Source organism: Colius striatus, chromosome 21, assembly GCF_028858725.1.
Source record: "Colius striatus isolate bColStr4 chromosome 21, bColStr4.1.hap1, whole genome shotgun sequence".
Lineage (NCBI taxonomy): Eukaryota > Metazoa > Chordata > Aves > Coliiformes > Coliidae > Colius > Colius striatus.
The window spans coordinates 3694876-3715556 of NC_084779.1; the positions used below are offsets into that span (position 1 = coordinate 3694876).

At 51.7% G+C, this 20681-nt stretch overlaps 4 protein-coding genes across 12 annotated transcripts; 3 read left to right on the forward strand and 1 right to left on the reverse strand.

The window, feature by feature from the left end:
* Window positions 1–666: 666 nt before the first annotated feature.
* Window positions 667–20321, reverse strand: UBXN10 (UBX domain protein 10). Of its 3 annotated transcripts, none has more exons than XM_062012943.1 (2): window positions 20207–20321; window positions 667–2990 (listed from the first exon to the last, which is right to left on the reverse strand). In XM_062012943.1, the coding sequence occupies exon 2, from the start codon at window positions 2973–2975 to the stop codon at window positions 2100–2102; it is 876 nt and encodes a 291-aa protein (XP_061868927.1). In that variant the 5' UTR covers window positions 2976–2990; window positions 20207–20321; the 3' UTR covers window positions 667–2099. The 3 variants fall into 3 exon arrangements, with proteins under 3 accessions (XP_061868927.1, XP_061868928.1, XP_061868929.1); XM_062012944.1 differs by lacking the exon at window positions 20207–20321 and adding an exon at window positions 4910–4948; XM_062012945.1 differs by lacking the exon at window positions 20207–20321 and adding an exon at window positions 4593–4674.
* On the forward strand, window positions 8266–9846 carry LOC104563470 (group IID secretory phospholipase A2). Its single transcript, XM_010209935.2, has 4 exons — window positions 8266–8305; window positions 8767–8911; window positions 9151–9257; window positions 9701–9846. Exons 1-4 carry the CDS (start codon window positions 8269–8271, stop codon window positions 9844–9846), a joined length of 435 nt encoding a protein of 144 aa, XP_010208237.2. The 5' UTR covers window positions 8266–8268.
* Window positions 10774–12658, forward strand: LOC104563472 (basic phospholipase A2 daboxin P). The gene is made up of 5 exons (XM_010209938.2): window positions 10774–10781; window positions 11803–11855; window positions 12102–12246; window positions 12346–12452; window positions 12534–12658. Exons 1-5 carry the CDS (start codon window positions 10774–10776, stop codon window positions 12656–12658), a joined length of 438 nt encoding a protein of 145 aa, XP_010208240.2.
* Window positions 12926–15203, forward strand: LOC104563469 (basic phospholipase A2 Ts-G6D49-like). 7 transcript variants are annotated; one of them, XM_062012949.1, is made up of 5 exons: window positions 12926–13037; window positions 13320–13480; window positions 13566–13667; window positions 13854–13989; window positions 14682–15203. In XM_062012949.1, exons 3-5 carry the CDS (start codon window positions 13628–13630, stop codon window positions 14944–14946), a joined length of 441 nt encoding a protein of 146 aa, XP_061868933.1. In that variant the 5' UTR covers window positions 12926–13037; window positions 13320–13480; window positions 13566–13627; the 3' UTR covers window positions 14947–15203. The 7 variants fall into 7 exon arrangements, with proteins under 7 accessions (XP_061868933.1, XP_061868931.1, XP_061868934.1 ...); XM_062012947.1 differs by having other exon boundaries at window positions 13353–13480; XM_062012950.1 differs by having other exon boundaries at window positions 13353–13480; window positions 13611–13667.
* Window positions 20322–20681: the final 360 nt, after the last annotated feature.

The following is a 20681-nucleotide window of genomic DNA, read 5'->3' on the forward strand; positions in this document are numbered from 1 at the left end:
TCTTGAAAAGTTCCCACAAGGAAGCTTGTGAAATGCCACCACACAATAAATGAGGTCAGAGAAATGCTGTTCTTCCCTCCTGCTGCTTCATGTGCTGGACTTGCTTGTGCTGCTGCTCAGAAGCAACTTGCAGCTCCAGATTTGGGGAACTGGGGGAGAAAAGAGGTGTTTTCCCTGCACTGCACTTGTCTAAATCAAGACTGGATGTGGGGTTTTTTAGAAAGGGAAATAATTAAAATACACATTGCTATAGCTTGGGTGAGAGTGTTAGAGGATCAGACTCATCCAGCTCTATCTTAGATGGGGATACTCAGAGGGAACATCTTCCAGTGTGAGAGGGGCTGTCCACTGGTGTTGGTGTTATTCTGTTCCTGGTTAAAGCATCTCTGCTCTCAAGCTGCCTGGAGGACACCCTGTCTCTGGTTGGTGGCAGTGGGCAGCCCCTGATCCAAAGCACTTCCTTCTCTGCTGGGATCCTGGAGTTAATCCAGGAAGGAGACAGAACCCCCAGGAAGGTGAGTGCAAAATGTGTGGCTGGCAATGGACCATGCAAAGTCTGATTTAGACAGTCCCCAAGGTATCTGCCATCAAATGAATGGCTTTTGTTGCTTAAGAGGAGATGCAATGGCTAAACCTCCAGGTCACAGAAAGGATTTTACATTCAGGTTTACAGCCTAAAAGGTTTTATTGATTGTACTACCACACAGCATGAAAGCACTCTGCAACCTGGAACTAACACAGCGTGCACAGAACAGGGGAATTAACCCCCTAATGCTGAACAGGACACACAAAACAGTCCCTGCTCCCAAAACCACATGAAATACTTTGCTCCTCACTGAGGGTTGATGAAAAATACCTCTTATGTTTCAATATCCTGGTCTCCCAAAGACACTGGGATTGTGCCTTTCCCATTACCATCACCCACAGCCACACGTAACACTTGGCAGGTACCATTTCTATAAAGCCACTGGATCCTGACCTGTGTCAGAAGGAGATGCTGTGCTCTTTCAGCTTTCTCCCACTACTATTCTCAGAGCTGGGTTGACAGTTACATTCAGGTCAAAAACCAGTTGGGTTTACCTCAAAATATTAAACCCAGTTTGTGTGGCAAGTGGTCTGTTTTTCCAGCAGATTGAACCATAAGAATTTCCATTAGGAATCCAGAATATCTCTTTTCCTTTTTTTAGCACAAGCACAGTGTATTTCTCTAAAAGCTGCCAAGTGAAGCTAGGAGCCTTTTTAAATGATGGTTTAGTAAAACACAGTCTGCTGCCTGAAGCAATTCCTCAGTCAAATCCATTTCCTCTGACTTTAAAAAGTCTCAAAGCAGCAGTGGGTTTTTTTGACTAACTCATTTCAGGGTAAAAGTGTTACATGGGAGGACTTAAAACACAATTTGGTAACATCCCATCCTAACTACCTCTCTCTTCTTACCTATGGATCACATGAGCTGAGTATCCTGCTGCTCCCCAATACAGTCAAAACAATAACCACTTGTTCTTAAAAAGATGATGTGGCCACACTCTTAAAGCTGCACTTGGGTTATCCAGAAAGAGCTGAGTCCTCACAGGTGTATTACCATCAGTCTTGCAATGTCATGCTTCTCAGTAAGCCACTCATGTGTTCTTATGGTTATTTCCAGATGGTTTCTGATTCCCCCTTTCAGTCACTCTCAAGAAGATGTTTAGGAGGGTGATAACCTACCAAGGATGGTCCTGCAGAGGAAATCAGTTTCATTTCTGCCTTCCCAAATAGGTGCCTCTGCATTTGGATGCACTCTGGGAAGTGGCACCTTCCCAAAATACAGGGGAAAGGCCTCAGAAACATCAGCCTTGAAAGAACATCAGCAATTTCAGAGAACCAAGAAAGCCAAAAGCTGATGGGTGCTCAGCAAGCAACTGGAGATGGCACATGGGAAGAAATCCATTTAGGTAGCAGGTACACACTGGAAACACAACATTCATCACACATAGACAAGTCTGCTTCAAGGGGAGCTTTTGGAAGATGGCAAGATGAAGAAGGAGGCCCAGGAAACATCAGACTGCCTGGTTTTTTTGGAAGCAGTCCTGCATTCTACTGGGCAGAACATCTCTGTGCACCTAAAGATCTGCACCGTGCTGCTCCTTCCATCGGATGCACACCAGGGACTTGTGCAGGATGCCACACTCCTGCAGGGACCTCGTGAGGTCACTGAAACTCCGACGGGGCACCTCCACCGTTTCCAGGCTGCAGCACTTGTATTTGGCTGCTGTTTTCTGTTCTGCCACAGCAAGGACTGTCTGGAGACTGTCGGTGGGCTTGAAATGATGTTCAAACCTCTGACCAGAGGGAGAGCGAACAGCGAGCAGCAAGAGCGACTCTTCCTTCGGCAGCTCTTGCAACCTTAAAGTTGACATTGAAGGGCTCTCTTGTCTCATTTTCCTCCCTGGCTTCTCAGGAGGACACTGAATGTGTGATCTCTGCTCACTGGGGACATCACTTTCTGACAACACACTGCTAGATCCTTGGTCTCCAGGAAGGGTTTTGCTTGTCGGCGCTTCCTCCTGCTCCTCACTCACTTTCAGCTGGTCAATCTGCTCAGCCACGGCTTCCACGGTGCCTTTCTGGCCAATGGAGGGGAGCACCCTGTACTTGTTGAGGGAGGAGGAGGAGGTTCTCAAAGGCACTTGCCTCAGGAGCTCTGAGATCTCCTCAGGAGACACCCGGCTGGCTGGGAATGCCGGCTTTGTGGCCAATCCTCTGTGGCTGTTGGGTGCTTGGTGAGATGCTGCTGCTGCTGCTGGGGAAGGTGGTGCTCTGCAAGGACAGGCCTCCACACCCTGAGAGTAATTGCAGCGTGGCCTGGTGCGTCCCTTGGCAGATTTTGGCCTGGTGACGTGCATGTTGATGGTGCTTCTCCACAAGAAAGCGCTGGCTGTGCTTGAAGGGAAGTACAAGTGAGATGGTGCTAAGTTCAGGAGAGTCACTGTGGCCATTGCTTCTCCAGGCACCTGCAGACAGGATAGCAGAGGGAAGAGTTACAGGAACCGGTCAGAGAGCTTCTGGAGAGTGTAATCACCCTCCAGCTCCCACTTTTGTGCTGCATGTCAGCTAATAATAGTGGTAAATCTGGTGTATGTCCGTGTGGGCAGACAGCAATCCCACAGCTCGGTACCAGCTGAGTCAGAGGCAGCAGGACAGGGGTATTTATAGGGGCTGGCTTTGTCAGGAATTGTTTAAAGTTGACCCAGAGCATTGGGAAGTTGTGTCCTTCTCAACTTTGGATGGGAAGAACATTTTTTTCTGAAGCTCAAAACCCAGTGAAAGTGAGAGATGAGAACTTCAAAGCACAGCTATTTTTGGGTAAGACTGACTAGACTTCACTTGTAAAAAGTCTCTAAAGACCTCTGAGATTGACTAGTCTGAGAAACCCATCTGCCTCCTGCGACCCAAAGCTGCTTAATACAGATTGGTATTAACCTGCTGTTAAAGATGAAGCCATGTTCTGCTGTGTGTTCCCCAACTTGAGCTGCTCTCAGACCACTCGTGCTCCGTCATGACAAAGCAAAGTCCAGACAACTGAGTCATAGAATCACCACAGAATCTCAGAGTGCTGGGGGCTGGAAGGGCCCTGCAGAGCTGCTCCAGCCCAAGCCCCTGCTACAGCAGGTTCCCCTGGCTCAGGGGGCACAGGAACGTGTCCAGGTGGGGTTGGAAACCTCCTGAGAAGGAGCCTCCACACCCTCCCTGGGCAGCCTGGGCCAGGGCTCCCTCACCTCAGCACCAAAGCAGTTTTTCCTTGTGTTTAAGTGTGACTTGTTGTGTTCTAGCTTGTGCCCATTACTCCTTGTCCTGTCACTGGACACCACAGGTGTCACTCCAGCTTCACAACCTCATACATGACTGTTGTAAGTCACAACTTCATTTTGGAGAAGCACAACAGGGTCACACACTTCTTCTTCCTTTTCTGTGCCTTGTATAGCAGGATTTATCATGGGAGAAAAGAAAATTGTCACTTGGCATTCTCCAATCATGATAAAGTCAGACTTGCCTGCTGCTTGTCACCCCAAAGCAAAGGAGCAAAAGGAACAGTCACTGTGGTTGTCCCACAACCTTTTGCCAGCAGTGCACTATTTAATGCTTGATTTCTCTTCCACCTCTGTGAAATGGAAACACCCAACAAGCCAACGCTGAGCAAAGCTGAGGCAGAGTCCCAGCACAGAGACGCACCCTGCTCTGAGCCTACTGAACAAGCCAACGCTGAGCAAAGCTGAGGCAGAGTCCCAGCACAGAGATGCACCCTGCTCTGAGCCTACTGAACAAGCCAACGCTGAGCAAAGCTGAGGCAGAGTCCCAGCACAGACACGCACCCTGCTCTGAGCCTACTGAAGGTGCTTGGAGATAGAGGCCTGTCCCTTGGTAAGCCTCCTGCAGAGCTATGCACAGCAACATGATGACAGGAACAAATGAGCCCAAGTGACTCACTGGAGCTTCTTGGGAGCCCATGGGAGGGAGAGGGGGTTGTGCCTCCCATGCACTGCCTCTAACAAATCGATTCTAAGGCAACAAGCTGCAGCTCAGCATCCTCTGAGGGGGAACTGCTGAGCACTTACCAGATATCACCAGTCACACCGACAGTTCGAAGCAGAAACCCCCCAAAACACACAACATGGTAACAGCCACGGCAGGACCCTCCTGAGGGTGGGTCTGTAACGCTTCAGCACGAGGTTTGCTGACAGGCGCTGGTTTAAACACGGCGCACTTTATGCCGGGATGTGCCTGGGTGAGGGCTTCAGACATCTGCAGTCCAGGAGGGCCGCGCCCACAGCTGCCCCCACGGCCGGGGAGGGCAGCCCCCTCCCTCCCACCCGCACAGCCCTCAGCCTGGCCCCGGCCCGGCCCCCCACAGCCACCCCCGGCCGCCGCTCACCGGCCGCCTCAGGCCGCCTCAGGCCGCCACCGCCGCGTTGCCACGGCGACAGCGCCGCTTCCGGTCGCGCGCCGCGGCCCGCCCCGCGCCCACAGAGACGGCGCCGAGCGGGGCCCGAGGCCATGGCGGGGCCCTCGGCCGTGGCGGGGCCCTCAGCCCAGCGCCAGAGCAGCTTCTGCTCCTGTGCCACTGCAACTGCTTGTGGCCGTCACCCGTTGTCCTGGCACTGAGCGCTGCAGATAAAAGTGTGCCCCCCATCCTCCTGCCAGCCAGCCTTCAGGCACTGAGGAGTGTTGCTGAGCTCTCCCCTCAGCCTGCCCCGGGTCCCACAGCCTTTCTTCCTCATGGAGATGTTCCCTCAGCATCCCCAGCAGCAGTTCCCTGTCTGTCGTCAGCTGGGGAGAGCAGAACTGGCCACAGGACTCCAGATGAGGCCTCAGCAGGGCAGAGCAGAGGGGCAGCAGAGCCTCCCTCACCCTGCTGCCCACACTGTCCTTGCTGCCCCCAGAACACCATTGGCTTTTTTGGCCAAAATACAGAGAACAGGAACAAAAGGACCAAGTTTTAACCCCCCTGTGACGTGGATTTCACAATGGTGTAACTGAACAGCTTCACCTCAGCAATTGCTAGGCAAAACCAGACAGATAAGCACCAAACTCATGAGTTTTGATGCAAACACCTTTACAGAAATTACACTTTCTGCACAAAATCATCTGGGAACCTCAAACAACTTGGGGGCACTTTCATGCTGCTTTGTACTGGGAGAGCCACAGCCTTCAAGCTGTGTGTGCTGAGAGGGAGGGGGAGTCTGCCCAATCCCCTGGGCTATAAACCAGTCCTGAGTTGGTTTTCCTTGAGGGAACACACCACATAACACTGACATATCCATCTCTCCCCCTTAATCCCTTTTTAAACCCATTTCTAGTTAACCAGATGCTTCTCCCACTTAACAGATGCCCACCAAAGGCAGCAAGATGCAAGCAATAAATATCTGAAGATAACCTATCTACCTTGTGTCTGGGGGAAGATCAAGGCTACCCAACACACTAAAAAGGTAAAATAGTTGCATATCAGATCCCATCTACAGGATGTTCAGCAATATCACACCCAAGACAGGCAGAGATCAAAGCACCAGGTGTATTTACATTTCAAGAAAGGCCCTGAACAAACAGTTGTGCTGGTCAATGCCTCTCTTTGTTTGCTCCATAGGAAGGCTGAATAGTTTCATCTTTCCAATGAAATATGACATTTCCAAAACCTCCATGTGTTTTGGCCATTGGGTTTGTGGCTCGATTGAAGAGAGGGTTTATAGCTTCAGCTACTCACTCTCTTGAAACCCTCCACAGAGAGGGAGGGCTTAAAATGAAGGGATTTGGTTAAAGCCACCTCTGGATCCCCAGTCTGCATGATCTGGTCTCTGTTTAGCCTCCCTGGTTGGTGTCTTTCATACAGGTTTAGACAAACTCTACCACAAAACAGGAGATCAAGGTCACCTGTCCCCATCAGGACTGACACAGCAGCAAACCCACCCTAAGAAACAAAGAACCTGAGCACACAAACACAGGCAGATCATGACCACCACGAGGAGGAAAAGCCATCATGGAAGGGGGTTTGTTTGTGGATGAGGTGAGAAGGGGATGCTTAATCATCAGAGATGCCATAGGTTTCTTAAAGTCAGGTGGGAAAAGCATTTGGGTGTTGGCATGATGCCCATTGGTTTGCATCCTGGCATTTAGAGATGGTTTGCTGTGCAGATGGTGAGTGGGTAAGCCACTTGGCATGTGGCTTGAGGAGGGAGGCACACAAGTTGTTGCTCCTCATCCTTTCCTTTACTTTCACTTGACAGTAGAAAGCAAAATGCTAGAGGGAAGAAAAGCCCTAGGACAGACATCTCTGCCAGCCTCAGAGGACAGCTGAGAGTTGAAGTCCCTTCCAGTGAGCAGCTTTGTCACCTCTCAGGAAATTCAATTCTTCTTGAATACAGACCCCTGAGCTATTTTCTTGCAATCCATTCCCTTCCCTGGGAGTGTGGGTAATTACTGAGGGTGGAGCCCTGTGTACACTGATACCCTGCATTTCTGCTTGTGTTTGCCCCTTGGTTTCACAGGGAAGATAACAGCTTTTGTTTCTTATCTCCTCTGGTTTTCAGCCTCCCTTGTGTCTTCACATCATGTCTCAGTTAGGGTGATTAAATAAACCCTGTTCAAAAAGCATTCCAAGGTGGGTTTCCATGGTGTTCCCAGCCTTTGCTGCTGATTTAATTTCACAGACCCCTTTCCCACCCAAGTCCCAGGGTCCCACATGCCCTGAGCAGGAAAACTACAGACCCATGAACAGACCTTGGCTTTCACCATCCTCCCTTTGCCTCTCTTCTGGCTTGGCCAGATTTGGCTGCAGACATGGCTTGCTTGGGGGGATTGGCAGTTGCAAGTGAAAACCCAAAAGAAACCATCTCTGAGGTTGCAAGGTGTGAGTTGGCAAAATCAAGCACTCACTCGAGATGACACTGAGGCCCAAGTGCCACCTCTGCGGCTACAACGAGGATGTCATGACCTCTGCAGTGCCAGCTCTGCCCCTCCTGGGCATAAACCACCTTTGTCCCTTCTCTCCAGCTACCTAATCCTGCAGCTTTTAAAACCACAGCCCAGATCTTTGACTGGCCTAATCCAGAAGCTGCACAGGACTGAGGTGGAGACGGCTTCGTGCCCAGCTGCCAAGCAGGAGCGAGACGATGGAGGGAGCACTGCCAGTGGCACATTGCTGCAGGGAACCTCATCTCAGAGTCACAGAATCATTATGGTTGGAAAAGACCTTTAAGATCATCGAGTCCAACTATCTTTCTTGTAAAGGGGAAGGCTGGGAACCTTCTCCTTTATGGAGGGGCCCCTCAGCGAGAGCTGCTGTGCGATGGACGGCGCAGATAGAGGAGGGGGTGGACCTCACATTCTATATAAAGCAAACCTGCCAGGGCAGCACTCTCGGAGCTGCAAGGTCCAGGAGGGGTAAGGAAGAGGGGATTTTCCCCACTCTCTTATTTCAACAGACAACTTGAGGGGGGGTGGAAGCAGGAGGCTGAAGGCAGAGAGTTTCTCCATCAGCCCCTAGGGCAGGACAACGTTGGTGTCCCTGTACACACCCCTGCCAAGTGCCACATCCCAAAAAAACGGAGTCAAAAGACCTCATGGGGAGCCAGCTGTGTGCAGCAGGCAGGGTGATACCTTCCTTATGCTGTCATGGCACTGCCTGGTGTTGCCAGGGTGTATCCTCTGTGCTTAGGCACTGGGGTAGCATCTGTCCTGCCCTTGGGGTGCTGCTCATCGCTTGCTGTTGTGGTTTCCTCCTCCAGGGCCAGTCCAAGGATGAAGACTCTCCTCTTTGCCATATTCTTGGCTTGGGGTAAGTGCTTCATTTTAACTGGGCCAGGCTGGGGACTCATCTGCATGGCAAAAAATAGATGCACAAACCCAGAGTCGTGCATAATTCAGGGTCTGTTTCAGTTTTGTAGTGTCTCTCTAATGCTTTGTGTTGTGCTGCTGCAGTCCTGGAGGTCTTCAGGGTGGAGAAGCTTTGGGATGTTCAGATCCATATTTATTTTAAGAGTCCTAGCAATGTGGCAGTGCCAGTTGCAAGCATGTACAAGGATGCAAGCGTGGCACAGCATGTACAGGAGTAATGTGTTCTGCCAGACTGAGCTGGATCCGCAGAAACCAGACATAGTCCTGAGGGGCTTTGGGGGTGTTTCTTGTGGTTCACATACCTGAAAGCATGTATTTCCAGCAAGGCCAAACTTGTTTAATGCCTCTGCCCAGTGTGAGGTGTGGAGATCAGCACAAGTCCTTCCCTCTGTCCCTCTACAGGGCTGCTGCAGGCTCATGGCAGTGTTTTACAGCTGGAGCGGATGATCTGGTCAACCACAGGGAAAAGTGCCCTCTTCTCCTACAGCTGGTACGGGTGTTTCTGTGGAATTGGGGGCAGAGGGACCCCAGTGGACCCCACTGACTGGTGAGTACTTAGAAAAGCTGCAGGGTGCATGGGAGTCCCTGAAAAGCTCCTGGCTGGCAGCCTGCTGGCACTAGTGTGCTCTGAGAGGGGCATTTGTGCTGTTCTTCAGCCATGTCTTGCTGCTGCCTTGTCATCCCCTCTTCCCAGTCACCTTAAATTTGAGGCTGGGCCTTCCTTTCCCTTCCCCAAGTGGCAAGGGAGGCTTCAGGGGCAGCAGTTTAATGTGGTGTCCTCTGCAGGTGCTGCCATGCCCACGACTGCTGCTACAGGAAGCTGAGAGAGGGCAACTGCAGCCCCCTGATAACCCCCTACAGCTTTGAGGTTGCCAACAAAGACATCCTCTGCAGTGAGTAACCACTGAGTGGGGGGTCCCATGGAGGTGGGAGACCAGCACCACTTCCTGTGACACTGCAGCCCTGGAGCAGGCTGCACAGGAGGGCATCTCCCAGGGATGAAACCAGCCTGATGCCCTGGTTGGGTGCATGTGGGAGGATGCAGCATGTGATCCATAAGGACATGGTTTAAGGATATGGGCTATTGATGGGTTTGGCAGTATGAGGGGAGGGCTTGGACTTGATCTTAAAGATCTTTTCTAACCAAAATTGTTCAATGGTAAACGGGTGTTGCAAAGGATGTGGCAGGTTGGAGGGGGTGAGAACCAGGGCATGCTTCTTCATGTGCTTCCCTTGGACAGCTCCAGGCATTGGGGGTACCCTGAGGGGACCTCATCACTAACACCAGCCAGAGAAACCACTGCAGAGTACTGTGTTTCCCCCTCTCCCCTTGCAGGTAACAACCAGACGTGGTGTGAGAGAGAGATCTGCCTCTGTGACAAGGCAGTGGCTTTGTGCTTCGCAAGCAATTTGCATTCCTACAATATATCCTACCTCTTCTATTTCAAGCTGAAATGCCACAGCAAGAAACTTGAGTGCTGAGGAGGAGAAAGCTGCACATAAAGTTGCAGATTTTGACTGGATTTCCTCATTGCTATGGCAAGAAAAGCCTGAGGTGGGGGCTGAACGGAGCCGGAGCCAGCGAGGCTCCCCACAAGGCGATGCTCAGGGTGAGGAAGGGCATGCAAACATCACAGATGGAGAACTCCCAGTTCCCAGATCAGCTCCCTTTTTTCCCCCTCCCCATCCTCCTCTCTTTTCTCACTTGATTTCATTTCCCAGCAAAGATAATAAAAGGTATTCAAAATGATTCTCTGCAGTGGGGTTTTTTGTCAGCACTGCCGAGGCTGAGGCCCTGCAACGGTGGCTGTCGAGTCTGGGCAGCGCTTTTGCATCTCTCACCATCATCCTGACACCTCAATATCTACATGCTCCTGATAGAAGCCCCCCCAAAAAAGCCAAAGCTCTAACAGCTGTAATTCACAGCCACTTCTTTCCCCCTTCCATGGCCAGATCTGTCTCATTGCTGCTGAGGGATCCCCAGCTACAGAGGAGCACTTTGCATGGAGACACAGGGACAAAGAAATGCCACCAAGTGAGACTCCCTGGGGTTTATTAACAACATGATTCCCTGTTGGTGAGCCCTGGTGGAAACTGGCTTTTTTTGTCTTCCCCTAACATCATTTCTCACTAGCTGAACTCACTCCCACAGCTGAAATGGTGCATTAAGGGGCAGGTGAAGTACAGCCAAAAGGTGACTTTACAGGAGTAATGGAAGCAGGAAAATCTGGGAGATGGTTTGAGACACTCCTGGGGCACTTAAGGGTAAAACTGGTGGCTCAAATTAAGACTAAAGGATAGTTATCCACAGAACAGGCAAGATTTCAAAGCCTCATTAATTTAGGAGGGTAGTAAAGTTGGAGACTAAATGGTTTCTCCATAAGGAATGAGTTCTGAACAGAGGCTGACATGAGGAGGTGGGAAAATCATGCTGAGAGAAGCAAAGGGAAGAAATATTCAGCCCAAAACATCCATTTTTCTTCATTCTCCTCTCACACAGGACAAGCATTTCATCACCCAGTACCTGCACAAGCCTTGTTTCTGGGAACTGCACATTTACAGATGCTTTTATCATGTTTTCTCAGAGAACTCCTCCTGAATCACCTCTGCAGCCTGGCAGAGACAATTCCCAAACCGAACAACCCCTCAAAAACCCCAGGCTTGCTTCCTTCGTGGCTGCTAGGATGCAAAAGCTGAACCAGGGCTATTATCTCCCCTTGACACCACACCGTGGTACAGGGAAAGGCAGAGAAAAAGGCCCTTGGGGCATCTCTGGCTGGGGGCAGAGCGTGTTGGCTTCCTCCTTGGGCTGGAAATGATGGGGCTTTGCCAGCTCATCCCACTCAGTGCCAGCCCCTGTGTCTGGGGGATGGAGCTGGGGCACTGAGGGGATTTCTTGCATTCCTGTATAGGGGAAGGATGTCACCTTCTCCTTTGCAGAAAAGCCCAGATGGCAAGATTTGGGTGAAATGAGCATTCAACAGCAGGAAGCAAACCCTATATAAAGGCAGCCCTGCTGGCCCTGCAAGCAAGCAGTGGCTTTCCTGAGGTAAGTGGGCTTGGAGAAACCCTTTTCCTCCCTTTCCTACTTGAACCAGAAGCTGCAGTGCAAGCGAGGAGCAAGGTCTGTGCTGACAAAGCAAGAACAAAGGAGAGGCTACCTGAGATGCCAGCCCAGAGGCAGAGCAGAGGGGTGCAGCCCTCAAGGGATGATCCCTCCTACAACTGTTTTTTTCCCCCTTTCCCTTCATTTTGCTTTCTCCCACCCCTCCACCATCCGATTCCCTTCGCTTCCAATCTCTTGTGCCAAAGTGATCTCCTCCCCTACATCTCCTCTAATCCCCAAAATTCAGGAGCATCTCTGCCCCTGGATGAGGTGGGAAGTAAAAAAAGAAAGTGGTTGATATATTGAGGAAAGGGTTTGATTTCCAATCCCAGGGCTGCCAAAAGGATGAACTCTCTCCTCTCCTTCGCTGTGCTGTTTGCTTGGGGTAAGTGTCCTCACTCACACCAGTCCCATGGAAATCAACCATGGAAATTAGGACCAGGCTGGTGATTTCTTAACCTTTCCCCATCATCACCTCTCCCAAACATGTAACAAAATCTCTTGCACTGAGCTGGCAATGTTTCTTCTCCATTGTGTCTACTTAAGACATCACCAGCCTGGTACCATTTGGGGGGGCCTGAGGGATAGGGATGCTGCCATCAGCATGACCCCCACCAATTTTCCCTCCCAGCCTTGTCCCCAGCTCATGGGAGCCTCTGGGAGCTGCACAAGGTGGTCACAAAAGCCACAGGGAAAAATGCCTTCCTGCATTACTCCTCTTACGGCTGCTACTGTGGCTGGGGGGGCAGAGGACAGCCCAAGGATGCCACGGACAGGTAAGGACCCATTTACAACCCTCCCTTGCCCCAACACATCCTTGCACGACTTCAAAGGTGGGGGGATAAGTGGTAAAAATGCCACAAGCTGCCACGCAGATGCTGCCAGCTGCACGATACCTGCTATGACAACCTCCTGAGCTACCGCTGCAATGCCAAGAAGCAACGCTACCGCTACGACTGGCACGGCAGCAGCCCCTCCTGCGGTGAGTAGGATCCTGGCATAAAGGGGGTGTCAGCTCCCCCCTCAGAGCCGGACCTGACTCCAACCTCCCCTCTGCCTGCAGGAAAAGGCTCCTGGTGCAGCCAGCTCTCCTGCGAGTGTGACCGCAGCCTGGTGCTGTGCCTGAAGAGAAACCTCCGCAGCTACAGCAAACGTTACAACTTCTACCCCAAGTTCTCGTGCGGGTGATGGGGGTCGGGCTCCGTGGTTCTGAATCCGCATCGTGCCACCTCCCTGCCTGCACAGCCCACGCTGTCGAAAATAAACAATGCGCTGAAACCATCCCGATCCCCTGGGAACTGAGAGAAATCCCCACGAACATCACCAGCAGCCTCCCCAAACTTTGCAACAACTCAGCCTCGGGCCCCTGCGTCACTGCAGCCCACGGGCAGCGGCGGGGGAAGGGGGGGTTGGCCGGCCAGGGAAGGGGCGTAGCAGAAAGCGGTTTTGGGACGGACGAGGTATTTGAGCACTTCGCAGTTGTGAGCCCACGGGGCAGACACGGAGGGCAGCCTGTCCCCCGCAGGAGCGGCTGGCAGCGAGGGAGCGGAGCCAGCGCGATCCCCCGGTGAGCAACTCCCACCCATGGGGCGAGGGCGTTGCTGCTGCACAAACAAAACTGGAGGTGGGGAGGGGGTGTTAGGAGGAGGCAGGAGGAGCGTTGCTTTCTGCTCTTTTTCTGTGCCTGTTAGATAAAGAGTTATTGCTTTCAGGTAAAAACTCAGCTGGGATCTAGCTGCACTGCTGCTGCAAAGTGATGCCCTGGCTGCCAGAAGTGGTGGGAGATGTTTGAGTGGTGGGGCAGCTTCAAAAAGTGCTTTTGGCTAAGAGGCAGCAACACGGGTGCAAGGGGGCACGGCTGCCTTCCTCCCTCCACTTTTAGGGGCTATTTGATCCAGTTTTGGAAGGACAATGGAGCCCTGGCCCAGGCTGCCCGGGGAGAGTGTGGAGGCTCCTTCTCTGGAGGGCTTCAAAACCCACCTGGACACGTTCCTGTGTGACCTGATCTAGGTGGGACCTGCTTTGGCAGGGGGTTGGACTGGATGAGCTCTAAAGGTCCCTTCCAACCCCCACCATGCTGTGATTCTGTAACAAGGTTTGCAAGGTAGTGCCTGAGTCTGTCCTCAGTTTCTCCTCCCAGGCCCGGGTGAGAGGAAGATGAAGGTCTTGCTGCTGCTGGCAGTGCTGCTCACTTGCAGTAAGTGCAGCTGTTCCCTGCCCCATGAGTGAGAGCCAGGCTGCAGCGGGAGAACCCCCCATCCCCAACACACTCCCCGGGGAGCCTCCCAGCAAAGCTCTCCTCTGCCCCCTGGCTCCCTGTGCACCATTGCTTGCAAAAACAAACCCCATGCCCCAACCAATCCCATTTTTCTGCTCACTCCAGGTGTGTTCACAGCTCGTGGGAAGTTCCCACGCAAGTATGCACCAGGACTCGAGGGGAGCACCGTAGGAAACCTGACGGCCCACGGCTGCCCTCCACTGTGGGGCAGCAGCGGCGCATCAAGGGCTTCAATGGACCGGTACAGGCAACGCAGCCGGGAAGGGCTAATGCTGGCCCTGAGATGGCTAATGCTGGCCCTGGAGTAACCCCAGGGCTTGTGAGCAACCCCAGCAGCACCCTCTGAAGCTTTGCAAAATGCAGAAAGGGAAGGTGGTTTAGGGAAAGGAGAAAGTCAGATGGTGTTTACCACTAATTCCAGCCCTGTAAGCAGTAGGGTCAAGCCAGTGACAGTGGGTTGAAGTCAGTGTGATGGCATCAGATGATGGGGCTGGTCTTGAAGCCAGGATGCAGGAGGGCTCCCAGAGCTGGGCAGGGGGTGCACGGGGAAGCAGAGAAGAGCCTCGGCATGGGAAGGGGTCAGAAAAAGCAGCTTCTGGTTGATACAGAGCAGGAAGAGGATGCAAATGCTGTTGCCTCTTCCCACCCCAGTGGCAGTTTCAGATAGGTCACAAGACACTGGTGCCAACGGTTGGGATGAGGCTCTCCTTCTCACTGCAGGTGCTGCCGGCTCCGTGCCTGCTGCTACGCCAAGCTGGCTGCATGGCGGTGCCGCCTGGGCCCGACCCAGCCGCTCTCCGTGCCCCAGGCAGGGATCCCCACCTGCAGTGAGTCCCGGCAGTTACGGTTGGAGGGGTTGGGCTGTCCCTTTCCAGACCCTCTCCCTCTGCATATTCCCAAAAAGAAGGTCTCAGAGGTGCTTTCTCCACGCAGGGACTGGGACCTGGTGCCAGCGAGGTGCCTGCAGATGCGAGCGGGCAGCCCGGCTCTGCAGGATGCGCAGCCAGGCGCTGCTCCGGCGGCGCAGCAGGTGCTGGGGACGAGCTGGGAGGTGTTGAAGCACAAAGGCTTTCTGCAAAACCACCTCCAGGCTGAGAAGCGAAAGGACGGGGCAGTGCCGGGAGCGTTTCCCAACCCTGGCGGGTCTCCTCCACGGGGCTTTTTTGGCTTCGGCGTGAGGACAACAATCTTGTCGTGAAGTTGCATCATCATACACTGGATCCGAGGAGGGAGAGCAGCACAGATGCAAAGTTTCAGCACAGAAAAACAAGGGAGGGGTGGACACCTGCGCCTGGGCGCTGCGAAGGGCGAGATGGGAACCAGCACGAGCCTCTCTGCTGATGCTCATTTCCCCTTGGCTCCAGCTCCCCCCACAGCCCATCAGCTCCCTCTGCTTTTTGCTTCGCTGCAGATTCTCTTCTGTTGCTCCATAATAAAAGCAGAGAGTGTAAAACATCAGGCCTCGGTGTGATCATAGAATCATAGAATGGTTTCAGCTGGAAGAGTCCTTTAATTAAGCCCCTGGAGCCCAGCCTCTGTCCCAGCCCTGTCACCCACCAGCCCATTACCCTCAGTGCAACACCCACCCTGCTCTGAAACCCCTCCAGCAGCTCCCTGGGCAGCCCCTTCCAATGCCTGACAGCCCTGGCAGCAAAGACATTCCTCACATCCAGCCTCAACCTCCCCTGGGGCAACTTGAGGCTCTTTCCTCTTGTTCTATTGCTTGTTACTGGGGAGAACAGACCCACCCCCACCTCACTGCAGGTTCCTTTCAGGTAGTTGTAGGGAGAGAAGGTCTCCCCAAGCCTTCTTTTCTCCAGGCTCAACAGCCCCAGATCCCTCAGCCTTTCCTCATCTGAGTCGTACTCCAAATCCTTTCCTGGCTTGGTATCCACCTCTGGATCCTCTCCAGCATCTCCATGTCCTTGTAGAGAGGGGCTCAAAACTGGACACAGTATTGGAGATGGCAGCCTCACCAAAGCTGAGTCCAGGGCAATGATCAGCTCCCTGCTCCTGCTGACAACACTATTCCTGATCCAGGCCAGGATGCCCTTGGCCTTCTTGGCCACCTGGGCACACTGCTGGCTCAGTTCAGCTGCTCTCAGCCAACACTGCCATGCCCCTCTCTGCCTGGCAGCTTCCAGCCACTCCTCCCCAAGCTCTGCTGGGGGTTGTTGTGGCCCAAGTGCAAGACCCAGCACTTGGCTTTATTGAGATTCATGGAATTGACCTTGGCCTGTGACTCAGTTGAACCCAGAGACCACCCAGGCACCTGATCACTTAGCTGGGCTTCCCATTGAAACAGCCAGGACAAAAATGACACCTGGGAGGTGATGCATCTCCCAGCTGCACCTCTGAGCTGCTCCCTCACCAAACACTGAGTCTTTCAGGTTCTGAAAACCTGCAGTTGCCCCAAGATAGAGAAATCAAAGCTGGTGCAAAAGGCTGCAAGCAGCCGTGGGAGGGCTGGGTGCTGGCAACCTTTGCTGCAACGGGGTGGCCGGGAGCTCGCCTCACGCTCAGCACAGAACAAAACATGTTTCTCACCAGTAAGGAATGTTTTGGCCCAATGCTGCAATAACCCCAAGCATTTCCTCTAGGAAAAGGCAGCTCAGGCTCTGGCTGCTTCCCTCCTAAGCACTACAGCATCCTCAGGCACAGGTTTGCTGCCCTGCAGACCTGGGAAGTCTCAGCAATGGAATGTAGTCACAGGAACAGCACTGAAACACTATTTCCCCAGGGAAGATTGATGCTGGGGGCAGCAGGAGCTGTAATTGCCACCCTGGCTTGTATCAAAGCTGGTCAGAAGCATCAGGAAATACCCCTTCAATCAGTAATGCTTCCCAGCATCAAGCCTTATCACTCAGCTGGCAGCGTTTAGTCCTGGGGGAGACAAGGAAGGAGCAGGCAGCCCTCTGCCCAACAGCTGCCGTTTGCAAGGCATAAATCAGGGATCAAATCCTCACTGAGGTGTCCAAGGGGCAATCACCCAGAGAGACTGCAGCCCAGGATAAGCTGAAACAAACTCTCCCTGTTTAAATTCTGGGTGAATTTTAACTCTATGTATTTTTCTCCTTGGACATCTGGCTGGAAGAATCCATTCACACGAGGCTCCAAGTGCTGATGCAGTGGCTCAGGTCCTACAACCCCTTGGCACGTTGCAATAAATTGGGCTGTGAAAGTTGTGTTTTGCATACTGGGAAAGAAAATCACAATCCACTTCCTCACAGGAGGGCTTTGGTCCCACAGGGTGTGTGTTGGCTTATTTCATTCACAGTTGGAGTAGGGCTTGGAGAAGGAGTTGGGGTGGAGGCTCTTTCACCTGGAAACTCAGTTTGATGCACAAAAATACACCTGATTCTCCAGTGATAAAATCTGGCTGTGGACTCTGAAAATCTTGCATTCTGGCAAGTTAATTCTGGTCAGATCTAGCCTATTCAGCTAATTAACCCACCATCATCACCAGAGGTCTGCTTAGGCCCAGAGCACTGATGAGGCAAACAGCGTGTGCCAGACAGAGGAAGAGATTTTGCTGAGGCCCTGACCCGAGTTCCTTTTTCTCACCATCTCTCCAATTCTCACACAAGTGCTTGTTCCCTGCCTCAGTTTCCCTATCAGCAATTGGCAGGGGGTGGAGGGGAATTCCTCAGTTCCCCAAAAAGCAGTGCAGAGAAGTGCACCTACAATTTCTGCCAGAAGAAAACTGCTGACATGATTGTTCAGCATCACCGACTTAATCACACATTGTCTCCAAGCAAAAAACATAACCATCTTCTTTTTTTACCCTTCCATTATGCACCTCTTGCATCTTTTTCCTTCACCCTGCTGTTTGCCTTCTATATAAAGGTAAACCAGACTCCTTGAGCAATGATCTGTGAGCATTTCCTGCTCTGTTTTGAGAGCATCTCCATACACTAGGAGCATCTGGGCACTGACATGCTCCTGCTAACACAATAAACAGCATACAGGGCTCTTTGCTTGGCCCTAACTTCAGTGCAGAGGACCCTTCTCTGCATCTCACCTGTGTTAATAAGTCAGAAGCAGAGGATGCTTTGCCCTGGCTGTGTTTTCTCCCTGCCCAGGTAAGTCATAATGGAAACAGGAAGCCAGAAAACATGACACACAACAGTGTTCATCCATTTTGCTCAGTGGGATGCTGAGATAACCCAGAGCCATACACAGGCTCAACTCCAGTCTGTCCCATTCATCTCAGTCCATCAAAACCTCCCCTGCATAGTGCATCTCACAGGTGGGACCTCCAGTAACACCGGCCATGTAGCAGGATCAATATGTCAAGTATTATCAGTATTTGCCCACTTTGGTTTCTTCAAAGGAGGGGCCTTGCCAAATAGGCACACAGTGGCCATAAAAGGTGCAACCAGCAGCACCTCAGGCTCACCCAAACACCAGAGCTGCCAGCACCAGCCATGAAGCTCTTCTTGCTGTTCCTCTGCTGTTGAGTACCCCCACAGCCACTCTCATCCACAGCAGGGAAAGCACAGTGCTCGCCATTTCTCCCCATGAACAATCAAGTTGGGGAGGGTGAAAATGCTCCATTTTGCTCTGGAGGGATGGGATGGGAAGTTGCTTTTCCCAGTGGTTCTAACTTCTCCCTCACCAGCTGCAGTGTGGTTAGGTTTGCTTCAATGATCAAGCAAAAGACAGGGACATCACTGCTGGCTTACAATGGTTACGGCTGCTACTGCAGCTTGGGGGGATCCCAACAGCCACTGGATGCCACTGACCGGTAAGTCAGGACCTGGTAGAGGCAGAGTGGGTGCCTCTGGCCCTCCTCACCTCCCCCTTCTCAGGTACAGCAAGGGGAATGCTTGCCCCTGCTCCTAGGAGCTGAGATAGCAATGCAAAAATCATTGCTCATCCTCATCACCTTTTTCAAAGTTGCTCTGTAGCTGATGGGAACGGGGTGCATGAGCCCTTCTTCTGCCTTTGCTGTGTTGGACACAAAGGCATCAAGGTCCAGCCACCAGCAGGGCTAACTGAAAGCAGCCATGAGGTGCTCTGCAGTCACAGCAGCAGAGCAAGGGGAAAGGTAGAGTTTTGCCTTTTAACCCACAATGTGCCCTGTACACAGAGTTCAGCTGACACTCCTTTACAACCCTTACTGTACTCAGCAACTGAAAACAAGAGATTTGGTTTGGTTATCAGATGCAAGGTGCTCCATTGAGTGTCCAGAAGGAGATAGCAGATGAAAACTCTCATGTAGTTTCAACAGACTCCAACAGAAAAGGTATTTGAGAGCTCTGCAGCTGTACACATCACAGATAATGTGATTTCTGTCACTGTTGAGGCAGAAGCCGTTGAATAAATCAACAGGCAGCCCTCCAAGAAGGAATGGGGTACACCAGAAACTGAGTAGCTCAAGTAGAAAAGCCCTCCCACACATAGCAAGGCCAAAGACATGCTTATGGATGTTAGAGAGAACCTGGGTGAATGCTTAACACTTCCAGTTCAATTGAACTCCCTACCCACAGAGGCAGGATTTGGGAAAAATAAGCCTGGGGGAAGATAATGGTGGTAGGCAAGATGCAGGGAAAGCAGCTTCATACATTGTCCTGACACACACTCACCTTGAAGAAGCTGACAGTGACCTTGCTGGTCTGGCAGCAGTTAAAGCACACCCCTGGCCACTTGTGACCCTCAAAGATGTAACCCAGCAGCTAGTCACAAACAGTCCTCCTCCTCAAATACCAGGGGAACATGCAGTGCTCATTGTCCCATGACCGCATATTACGAAGTGCATTTAGCTCCACCAAAGAGTAAACACGAGCTATGAATCACGGTGTTTCTTGCCTCTCTCCCTCCTAAGAGAGAGGACATACAGAGCATAATTGTCTGCATAAAAGTGAGTTCTCTGAGGAATGTTGCATAAGGGTTGCTGAGAAAAAACACACCTTGTAAGGACAGGTGGAAAACAATAGGCACCCTGAGGGCAGGTGGGAATTTCAAGAGCTAAAGGAGAACTCTCCAACAGATAAAATGAAAGTTTTAACATCTTTGGATATAAAATGTTTGTGGAAGTATAAAGCTATCCTGGAAAAAAGGAAAGAGAATTTGACTGGGCTAACAAGACTCAGGAGCACAGTAATCATATGACATTTGGAAATGAAAGGTTTTTCACCCACAGATTTGGTTACAGGTGTCAGGGGCCATGAACTGAAGGTTGGCTTCTCTGCTATTGAAGGGGTGTTGCTGCTGCAGCCTGCCCAGCCACCCTGGAAGACCAGGGGGTTCAGTTTTGTAGGTCCCTTCACACCCTGAGCAGCTCAGCTTCCTGCCTGCTGGCTACAGGACAACTCCCTTCACAGCTCTCCAGGCTCACAGCCATAGTAATCCTCTCATCACCTCAGCAAGACAAGAGCAATTCATTAAGACCAAACAGTGTACTCATAGCATCCAACTGCAAATTCTTAGTATCTTTTCAAAGTTGCAGAACTCACCAGGCCTTCAAATCAAAATGTGACTGAGCAAGTTAAAAGGTGACATGTGCCTGAATGACCTTGCTACACTCACTGGCTTCAGCTCATGAAGTGACTTCCACTTTCCTCTCCATTAAGCTATGACTTGTCATTCTGTAAAACATAAAAGGGACTTGTAAAAATGTAAAAGAGACTGTCACAGGGACTGTTTGGAGGAAAAAGAATTCCAGGAAGCAATACTGCTAGCAACAGGCTGCTTGAGGTCAGCATAAAACTGATTTTACCAAAGTAATTTTCCCCTTTAAGAACAGTATTGTGAACATAAGGCTCACCTGTGCTCTTCCTACCTAGGAAATCTGACTGAGACATCCCTCTGCAGCAGTTACTCCTGCCTACCACAGGCACTCAGAGCAGAGCCTGACATGCTGCTTCCCTTCCCAGACACCTTGTCCTGCCATAAAGCATTAAGAGTTGTTTTTTATCACTTTTTATTCCT